Source organism: Hetaerina americana, unplaced genomic scaffold (genome assembly GCF_022747635.1).
Source record: "Hetaerina americana unplaced genomic scaffold, ioHetAmer1.1.p SCAF_141, whole genome shotgun sequence".
NCBI lineage: Eukaryota > Metazoa > Arthropoda > Insecta > Odonata > Calopterygidae > Hetaerina > Hetaerina americana.
In genome coordinates, this window is record NW_027286526.1 from 388,721 (window position 1) to 399,532 (window position 10,812).

Consider the following 10,812-nt stretch of genomic DNA (forward strand, 5'->3'; position numbering starts at 1 on the left):
GAGGTTTTTATGTTTTGGAACTCCCATTTGCATCACCACGGACCAGGGGTAGCAATTTCAGAGTAACTTGTTCTAGCAGCTGATTCAGTTGACTTGGACAAAGCACCTGCAGACATCAGCCCATCAAACTGCAGCCAATAAGATGGTTGAATGCCTTCACCACCAGTTGAAGGCAGCTATCCATTTCTATGGTGGTAACTAATTGACCAATGCCTGTGGTTCTCATGGGTCTGAGGTCCACATTTAAAGAAGAAATCCAGGCAATGCCTGCAGAGGTCATTTATGGCCAAACACTGGCTTCCTGGAGAATTCTTTTCCTCTTCCACTAGTGCAATTACTTTTACTGTAGATTTTGTCACCATCCTGTGGTAGGACCTCTGCCAACTCTAGCCACTGCCAGTCTCTTGACATGGAGTCTGCAACATTTTCATGTTTAACCCTCTTAGTGCGGCGGGCCGATATATCGGCTTTCATATCCCTGGCGAAAAGTGCGGCGGGCCGATATATCGGCCCTTGCGTAGGCTTTTGTTTAAATCGTTGTAACTTATGGCTTTTTCTTTAATAATTTATGGTTTTTGTGCTATCGATAGGTTGAATTCCATAGAATTAGGCAACTATTTTTTAAATTTTTTTTAGCAATTGTAAATGCTTTTAAAAAAGTATAATTCTTACCATAATTTTTCGGTCAGTTTTGTACATGTCGGGAAGCTCTGCCTAATTGTTTGCTCGTTTTTTTTTTCTGAGTAGTCTTTCCACTATGAAAAGCCACTGAAAGGCTACTTATCTGTTTTCATCTGTAATCTCTTGAATGTATTGTGGTGTCGTGGTGCTGATATATACCTGTTTATTCAGACTTGGTTGAGACGATGGAAATGAGAACACTACTTTGTAATCATTTTGGTTTCTCTTGCCGTCCGTCGTATCTAATCAATTGCGCCCAGTGTAATGGATTACATTGTAAGCAGTTCTCTGTGAGTTAGAACTTAGTTTTTTTCTGCCTTTAGATTGTAAGCACATTGCCGCAGTCTCAAGGAAAGGGGAAAAGTCCCAATTTGACTCAGTGAGATCAGCCTTTTCAACAAAATCGAACTATGCAGAGGCGTACAAAAAAATTTGTAACTCACTGGTTTTTCTTTATTTATTTATAATTTTTTCTACATGTCTTTTTGATTCTTTATTTTATTTAAATATTGTAGTTTAATTGAAAAATGTTTTTAAAAAAATATTATTTTTGTGTCTAAAAATCGAAATCTTACTGCTAAAAAAATATTCTTCAAATTTATGATACTGTAATAATTACATTTATTATTCAGATGATGTAAATGTATTACATCATTATTAACTACATTATTATATTTTAAAATAAAAAAACTGCATATGGATATCTAAACAAATAACTTCATAATGTTTTTTTTCCTAAGGTGATACATTTTCTTAAATTACACTTCCCACTTCTCACTAGTACCCCTGAAATCCCCGCCGCACTAAGAGGGTTAAAGACCTGGAAACTGTTTCCCATGTATTTTCGAGAAATTATAGGCTCCATCCATTGTTGGTTCCTCCTTACGATGGGCTATTTTGAGTAATCCAGCATGATCCCAAGACATTCAAGCTGAAAATCCAGGGCAGAGAGGTATCCGTGGCAATTGACTTTCAATTTAAAAAGGTGACAGTAATTTGTCCTGGCAATGGGGAAATTATAATTTTGGGGAGTGTGCATTTTCATGTTTGTAATAATAACCATCTGTGCTTTGAAACCAGTTATACTTAGGGTGTCAGTTTGTTATTTCAATTTGAAATATCTCCCTAGACCTGACTTTTTCTAAAATCTATAATTTATTTTCATGAAATGTGACCCTTAAAGACTGGACTTACTATTGTTCTCTTAACAATAGTGGTTAGTAGAATGTAAACTTTTCCAGCAATCTTTTTCATTATATGGAAATATTTTAAATTGCTGCATGTGAAAAGTTGGTCTTTTTTCTTACAGGACTCTTTAGAAGATTGCAAATTACATGTGTCCAATGAGGAAGTATATATTAAGGAAGAGTTTGACTTTGACATCTCTCAGAAGAAATGATGCCCGAGAGATGACATGTTGCTGTAGCAACAGGTCATCTCTCAGTAAGGTAAGAAAGTCTGACAAGTATTAATTTTTTACTTTTGCCTCAAGAAAATCCCATTCACTGCTATCAGTGTTTCTCCTTTAGTGATTTAGAACTGTTTATGGACATGCAATCAGTATATGCAAAACCAAAATTATCAGTATCTTGTTTTTGTTGGTACTGTATTAATATCATATCAATACATTTGGCTAATATTTAATCCACTTTTGTGTACATTAGTTATGGTATAAGAACAATCAATAGTTTATGGTGTATTCTGCAAGCATGCTATTTTGCAGGTGTGTTTCACTAATAGCATTTGATTCTGGAGAACCCTGAATTCTTCATTCCTTCCTACTTTAGGTTTTTCCAAGCAGTTCCCCCTGACTGACTGACTTTTTTTTCCCTTCTGTCATCTTCATTTTCTCCAAAGCCACCATCAAAAAGCAACCAATTCAGGTCTAACATCTTGCTTCAATGACAATTTTTCTTAATCACAAAAAAAACTGATATATCCAGTCCTTAAGGTTACATGAGATACCAGGCAGAGATAAATCTTAATAGATCAATCTTAATGAGATCATTTGCTATTGTCAAAACATAATTCATCTCTGACCTTTTCCCCAAATGCACCTTCATAGCTTTTAAATGCCCTATTAACTTATGCTTCAAATTAACCAATCCATTTCTAAAAGCACAAACCCATCCCTATGCCCCTCAACAAGCCAATTTACCACAAACAAAGCAACAAAGCAACTAGACTTAACAAGCCTATTTACCACAGACATCATGTAAATTGCAGGTAAAGATAATATTGTAGCAGACACAATGTCTGGCATTCAAAGCATTTCTGCCTCCATAGATTACTCTGCACTAGCTGCCTCTCCAGAGTCTGATCGTGCCCTTGTCAATTCCATTCAGACTTCCTCATTAATTCTGAAATAAGTTGCTTTTCCTGGTTCATCAAATCCTCTTATATGTGATATGTCTACTTCCTCAGCCATGCACGTAGTCACCAAGCCTTTCCAAAAACAGGTATTCCTCAGCATGCATTGATTATCACACCCTGGCATTTGACATACTACCTTGATCAAATATTTCCCGGAATTTATTCAGAAAATTAAAAATACAAGTTTATTCATCTAAATCTATATTGTCCCCTTCAAAGTAATCCCCATCGACTGCAACACACTTATGCCAGCGCTTGATCCAATCCTCGAAACATTTTTTATATTCGGTTTTCGGTATGTCCATCAGTGCTTCCTGCGATTTTTCCATTACTTCCTCTCGGCTGCTAATACGCGTTCCCCGTAATGGTTTTTTAACTCGATTGAACAGAAAGAAGTCACAGGGAGCCAAATCAGGTGAATTCGGTGGCTGTTGGATGGTATTTGTTGCATTTTTCGTCAAAAAATTACGAATAATGATAGCACTGTGCGACGGTGCGTTATCATGGTGCAAAATCCACGAGTTTTCTGCCCACATTTCTGGTCTCTTTCGGCGAATTGCTTCACGCAAACGTCTCATAACGCCCAAATAATACTCATTGTTTACTGTCTGGCCTTCTGGCAAAAATTCATGATGCACTACACCGTTGTAATCCATGAAAACCGTCAGCATTGCTTTCTTTTTTGACTGAAGACGACGTGGTTTTTTTGGTCTCGGCTCATTTGGTGAACGCCATTCACTTGCCTGATGTCTGGATTGCGTGTCGTACTCATAAACCCACGTCTCGTCTCCAGTAATGATCCTTTTGATGAATGTGGGATCGGATTCAGCCTCGCAAATCATGTCTTTTGCGACGTCAATACGGTCTCTTTTTTGCATGAAATTGAGGTCTTTTGGCACCAACTTTGCTGCTACACGACGGAAACCCAAATCATTAACCACAATGTCTTGGGCGGACCCATAGGCAATGTTCAAGTCCTCCGCTATTTCTCTGATGGTTAATTTGCGGTTATTGACCAACATTTCTTTTACTTTATCAATTTTTTCACCGACTTTCGATGTCGATGGTCTGCCACTGCGTTCATCATCTTCGATTGACTCACGACCACTTCTGAACCGCTCGTGCCACTGGTAAACGACCGTTTTTTTTTAGAGAATCGTTGCCGAAACACTTTTCCAACATTTCCAACGTCCGTGCGCCACTAAATCCGTTTTTTACGCAAAATTTAATACAAGTTCGTTGTTGCAAATTTAAATCCATTTCTGAAATTGTAAAAAATCGCCAACACACACAGAGATAGATGTACTCTTGGCTACGTAACTTTTGCAAATGTCAAGTTATGACACTAAGATTTAAAGGGAATATCAACAACAGATGTACCAATTTAACGAAAAAAACAGAACTCAAATCGGAACGATGGGAGCGCCACACGGTGGTTATTCCGGGAACTTTTTGATCAAGGTAGTATACTGTGCATATATAGTATGTATATAATCGCATTTGTTACTGTATTTTTGATAATAATTATATGTGTTAGTATTTCCCATCTACCCTGAAATTTTTAAGTATATCATTCTGTTTGAAATGTTGTTAACTTGGAGAGGGCAATTTTGCACAAAACTTTTCAATTACTATTTCTTCAATTTTAAAATAGTATGTACGATATCTCTAAGGATTCTCTTTTACACCTACTTCATTTAGTCAAGACTTCACTCTAGATGAGAATGATTATATTAAATGCTGTCCAGGCTGGCAATACAACTGATCTGAAACAATTGCTTGCCGAAACCAACTCAAGTCCATATTTTAATGACTGGTGGTGTTGACATAACATAAAAGGTAACACAATTCATGTAAAATGAGGATATAAAATCACTATTGCCATTTTTTAAGGGAGAAATTGTACACAAAACTCTAATTGCTATTTATATTACATCAAAATTGTATGTATACTGTCAGTAAGGCTCTTAAATCACAGTTACCTTGTTTGATGAAAACTTCTATCTTAATAAGAATTAAAATGGTAATTGAAGACCCCTATCATATGATTTTTCCCAGTTGTATTATTTTCAAAAGATATTTGTTTAAAGCTGGTTACACCTATCAACTCAAATTAATTTTATTAATCTATGAAGGCAGCAATGCATTTTCAATGAGATGGCCCCCAAGTGTATAATTTGAACATTCCGAAAATATTTATGATATATTTGCATTACCCACAACCCCTGTAAAGATTTATTCTATCATAAGTTTGCGAACTTTAAAATTATTTCATTGGTCACATTTTTAAAAGTTTTTTTGCTCCTCAGTTTTTTCTAGGAAGCTATTTGAATCTGTTGAGATGTATGTTTAATTCAATAAAAAAGAGTAGGCTGATAACTAATGCAGATATGCTAGTAGAACACAAAAAATATTAATCATCCGAAACATTTCTGGTGATATATCTCCTCATCACCCATTTGCAGGTAAAAGACAATTCATTCATTCGGCATATTTTAAGAAATGGAAGTATTTGGACCAGTTTTAATGCATTAGAAACACAAGTTCAACAAGGCGCTGTTATGGAATTTAAGTGATGTATATAATTTCTTCATTAGGGATGATCTGTTATTTCAATGGGATTGCAGGAATACGGCTGCTTTAATAAGGAAAAACCTCATTAAGATAAAGAATTTCCTAAGAATATGTAATGGAATGATACAATTGGGTAAGGTGAAATGTTCTGTACCTGGCCCATAGTTGGTATTCCAAACCAAGAAAAATTTAGGGTTTCTGTCTGGACACATATGTCCTTAGATCGGTTTCAACTAAATCTCACAAGTAGTTTCTTTAAACATATTGTTGCAGTACATGGATAATATATTTCCTGTTGAAATGAATAAACTTAAATTTCTTGCAGCCCTAGAATTCTTTAATATGGATGCATTGCTACCTGAGGAAATTAATCTAAAGGTAACTGAATGTAAAGGGCTCTACTCCTTCAATATGAAGCATTAAAAAGTAGGAAGCATGATTTGAAGAATTAAAACATGATCTTATACCCCTTGGAAATAATCCACTCGAAGGATGGCCATAAGGTGAAGCAATACATAAAACATCAAATGGCCATGTTTTTATTATAAGAAAAGGTGCAAAATGACTTTTACAAGGAATTAGGGATTGGTTATCTCTGGGCAAGGAGAGTGCTGCATTTGCCGAAAGCCATTTACAAGAAAATGTCCAAACAAATTTAGCAGCAATGTTTCAACAATTCAAGAGGAAATTGACCCATTTTTTGCTACGAATTTTCGCAAAATAAGGGATATGGCTCCCAAGTCTACTACTAGTAAGAAACAAAACATTCATCAAAGCATTGAATGAAAACCAGTTTTAGTGCCAAAGATACCCAAGTAGTAAAATCTGGTTTGGCAAGGCACATTTATATCCAATCCCAATTTGGAACCCAAAATTTTGAATGTCTAGATATGTGAACCTTCTACATAGTCCCCCTATTTCCCCTTTTTCCATCAAGAGATGGTACTCACGACAGAAATACTACAATGTCACTTTATCCTGAAGGCAACTTCCACAGAAGGTAACAGTGTTCCAATGCCTATTTTTGTGCAGAGCCAGATCCTTCAAAGTCCTAACATCCCAACCCACTTTCATTATGATTAAGTCAGTTATACAATCCCCAGAGTTGCACAGAAAACTGGGGAATGCAATTGCAGTGTTCTATTCTGGACATACAATAGAACTTACGTAGCCTTAATACACCTTAATTTCTTCCAAACTAAATGCTGTGTGATTAAAGATGGATATCAGCTAAGTGCAAAACATTTTTGTTGCAATATTTCAACTGAATCAAGAGGAAGCAAATCTATTTTGTGCTACAATTTAACGCCATTCATGAGGTATTCATCCAGCACCAAATGCATCGAAACAGCAGATAAAGCATGTTTTGGAAGCCTGTGGTTTAGCAGTAAAGAAACCAAAGTCAAATGCTCCTAGTTTGGCAAAGGGAATTTATATCAAAACCCAGTTATTCAAACCCTTATTATGAATAACTTCTATAATATTCTCCACAAGCCACTTTTCTCCACTAAGCAGCAGAAGTTTCAGGAGAAATATAGGGTAATCTAGCTCAAAATTTCTGGATAGGTGAAATTTCCCATAGAGCCCCGCTATTTCCAGCTCTTCCATAAATACTGGGTGTTCCAGACTGAAATACCTCAACTTCTCATTACTCTGAATGAAACTTCAGCAGAATGTAACTGGGTTTTAATCACTATTTTTGTGCATTACCAGGTACTCCAAACTCTCAAACTCAAAACATGATGTCTGCAATGCAATCCCCAAGATCATCCACCAGGGAATACCTTCACAGCATTCCAGTATTAACATAGGGGCATTTATGTAAATATACCTTTACTTCTTCCTAACCAAATGCTGTGTGATATAGACTGATGCCTTGTTTTATCTTACTTTCATAGGCATCATGGAACAATTCATTCTTCACCAATAAACATTTGTCAACAAACCATGCCCAACTTTGCATATTTTTTCTTCAGCAACAGTCTAAACATCTAAACCCTGCCCACCTTAGGCTTTCCACACTTACTGATAAAGCCAAAGAGAAACATATACACTCCAATGTCCTGTGAACAATACAATTTCTTTTTTCTCTTGCACAACCAACTTTGCATTATATTCATCTTATCATCTTATTCTTCATGAAAATTGAAACCAGGTATATATCCAAGGAAAAAGGCATGATGCAAGTGTTTTGCCTTTTAATACAAACTGAACAGATTAGATTGCACAGAAATTAACTTATTAACAATAATCGTAGCATGATTGATGGACAAATGGGTGAAATAGTTTACACATGTCCATGGAAGCCTTATAATTGATTCATGTTTAGCAGATCAAAAAATTTAAAAATTGATAGGAATCAGTTTGAGTTAATGATGAATTAGAAGATTAACATGTAAAAAATTATGAAATTTTAATTCTTACAGGTTGAAAATTTTTCTGTTTAAATTTGTTATCAAGATGTACATAATCATCCAGAGATTTTCAGCTTAATCTGAAATTATTTTTTATTTAAAAAATTACATAAAACATGACAATGTCACTGTTAAAGAGTTTATGTTTTACAATTGGTTTCTTCAGAGTGTAAGGGAATATTTGGGAAGAGTTAAGGAATAACAAATAATCCTCACCAGTCTAATGCACTTCAATTTTATGTAGCCTAAGCACTCTTTTGTTCACAATGCTCCAGGTAGTAAATGATTATTGACATAACTTACATTTTTATGATCATTTTGCAGAGTGTGTCATCATGTGCGATATAAGATGACCACGCTGAACGAATGCCTTTGAACACATGTTGCACTTGTGTGTCTTTTCCCCAGTGTGTGTCAACATGTGCCTCTTTAGTTGACTACTCTGAATGAATGCTTTTAAACACAGGCTGCACGTGTGTGACTTTTCACCAGTATGTGTCTTTATGTGTGACTTAAGGTCACTACTCCGGATGAATGCTTTTGAACAGATGTTGCACTTGTGTGGCCTTTCACCAGTGTGTGTCAGTATGTGCCTCTGTTGATTACTTCTACAAGCAAAGGCTTTTGAACAAAAGTCACAATTGTATGGCTTTTCACCAGTGTGTGTAACTTTAGATTACCTCTGTAAGTGAATGCTTTTGCACAGACTTTGCATTGTTGTGGTTTTTCACCAGTGTGTATCATCATGTGTGACTTAGATGACTATGCCTTTTGAATGATTTTGAACACACCCGGCACTTGTGTGGCTCTTCGCCAGTATGTATCATCATGTGTGACTTTAGATGACTCTTCTGAGTGAATGATTTTGAACAGATGTTGCATGTGTGTGGCTTTTCACCAGTATGTGTCAACATATGATGCTTTAGACAACTACTCGTAGCAAATGGTTTAGAACACATATTACACTTGTGTTGTTTTTCAGCAGTGTGTGTCAACATGTGCCTCTGTAAAAGTATATTTTTAGCAAAACCTTTTAAACACAATGCACATTGGAATGGTTTTTCCCCAGTGTGCGTTGACATGTGAATTTTGAGTTTACTGAAATTCAGAAAGTTTTTAGAGCAGAAATCACATTGGTGCTTCTTCTTAAGAGCATGCACTAAATGGATATGACTTGCAAGGTCATCTTTTCTTTTAAATACTTCTACACAAACATCACATCTGAATAGCATCACCTTGCTAAGGTGCACATGCATTACATGATCTTTGAGAAGGTCCCTTTGTTCAAATACCTTGGAGCAAATTTCACACACATGGAGTTGAGTGGATGAAGCATCTTCTCCTGCATCATCCTGTTTTTGGAGTTTATCTGAAAGATTTGAAGTATAAGTAGATATTCATTAAAAAGGTGAATACATTTATACAATCATACATCTACTCTTGCCTGTACATACTCATCAGTCTAAATACGTATGTTAGCAATGTCAGTTGCAATAAAATCTCAGGAACAAAGGATCTGTCATCACCCACTGCTGACCTGAATTAGGCCTTCTAGCACTTTTTGTTTTACCTTCATCAGAGTCAAAGTGCTTCTCTTTTGAGCCTGGGAAACGTAAAGAAGTTGCAGGAAGCTAAATCCTGTGAGTGAAGATGGCGTGAACATATGATGTCATGCTCTTATTTTTCAAAAACTGCATCACAAAGAGGGCAGTATGACAATTTGGCAGTGATCAGGTATGCAAATCTTTTTTTTCATATGCAAATCTTCTGAAGAAATCCATAACTTTGCATATCATGTCTTGAGCAATACAAATGTTTCGGCTGCTAATTTATCCAACAGGAAATAAAAATTTATTGTAGTGTTTTGGTCTGGAAATTTTACCATCATGTTTCATTGCCAAAATGAAAAATTAATTGTTCCATTGACACGGCTGGTTTTGACTATTGCAGCCATTTTTTTTTCTGTTACTTTCGTGTCCTCCTTTGGGTATCTGCAAAATTTTACTCTTTTTGTTAATATGTCAATTGCTTATTTCACCAAGTATGCTTAACCAATGAGCACCTAATCCTTTATAAGTACATAAAGTATGTATTAAAGGTCACTCACAGCATCTTCAAATTCTGACCAATAAATGAGAGATAAAAATTATGTCATTTTTCTTAATTATGTTTTTTTGCTTATTTTGTAAGATAAAGTCTACATTTTCCTTGGCTAAATTATATGAATCACTGAATTATTTTGTAGCAAATTATTTTTGCAACTAATTTTAACATAATATAATTAACTCTTCATGCATTTTTCAGAAGAAATTTAATGAAAATTTATTTTAATTTCTTTAATTGATCACAAGGACTGATCCTTGAGGAACTCCATAGACTAATTTCAGGGGTGAGGAAAGATTGTTATTAGTGCAAACACATTGGGATCGATCAGTGAGATAGGACTCAAAAAATTGTAATTCAAGATCATTGAAACCATAATAATGAAGTTTTTCCAGAAGAATTGGATGAGCAACACAGTCAAATGCTTTAGAAAGGTCACATGCAGTTATAACAATGGAGGATTTACTTAGAAAAGCATTTAGAATTTGATTAATTGCGGACTCGACAGCTGAAGTAGTGGAGTAGCCTTTACGAAAGCCAAATTGCGAAGGAGAGAATAAATTGTTAACTTGAAAGTGCTCATAAACCTGAACCTTAATAGCCTTTTCAAAAATTTTTCCAAATACCGGTATTAAAGAAATAGGCGTATAGTTGGACGATAACGTTT

The 10,812-nt window shown here is 35.5% G+C and overlaps 1 protein-coding gene across 1 annotated transcript in view; it reads right to left on the minus strand.

Annotated features, from left to right (window-relative positions):
- LOC139686466 (zinc finger protein 892-like) overlaps positions 1-8,786 on the minus strand; it is a 47,154-nt gene extending 38,368 nt beyond the window's left edge. The window contains exons 1-2 of the mRNA XM_071583650.1: positions 8,723-8,786; positions 8,407-8,663 (exon numbers count right to left, since the gene is read on the minus strand). Of these exons, the coding sequence (XP_071439751.1) occupies positions 8,407-8,663; positions 8,723-8,786 (321 nt within the window). The remainder of the gene's footprint in view (positions 1-8,406; positions 8,664-8,722) is intronic.
- Between the last annotated feature and the right edge of the window lie 2,026 nt (positions 8,787-10,812).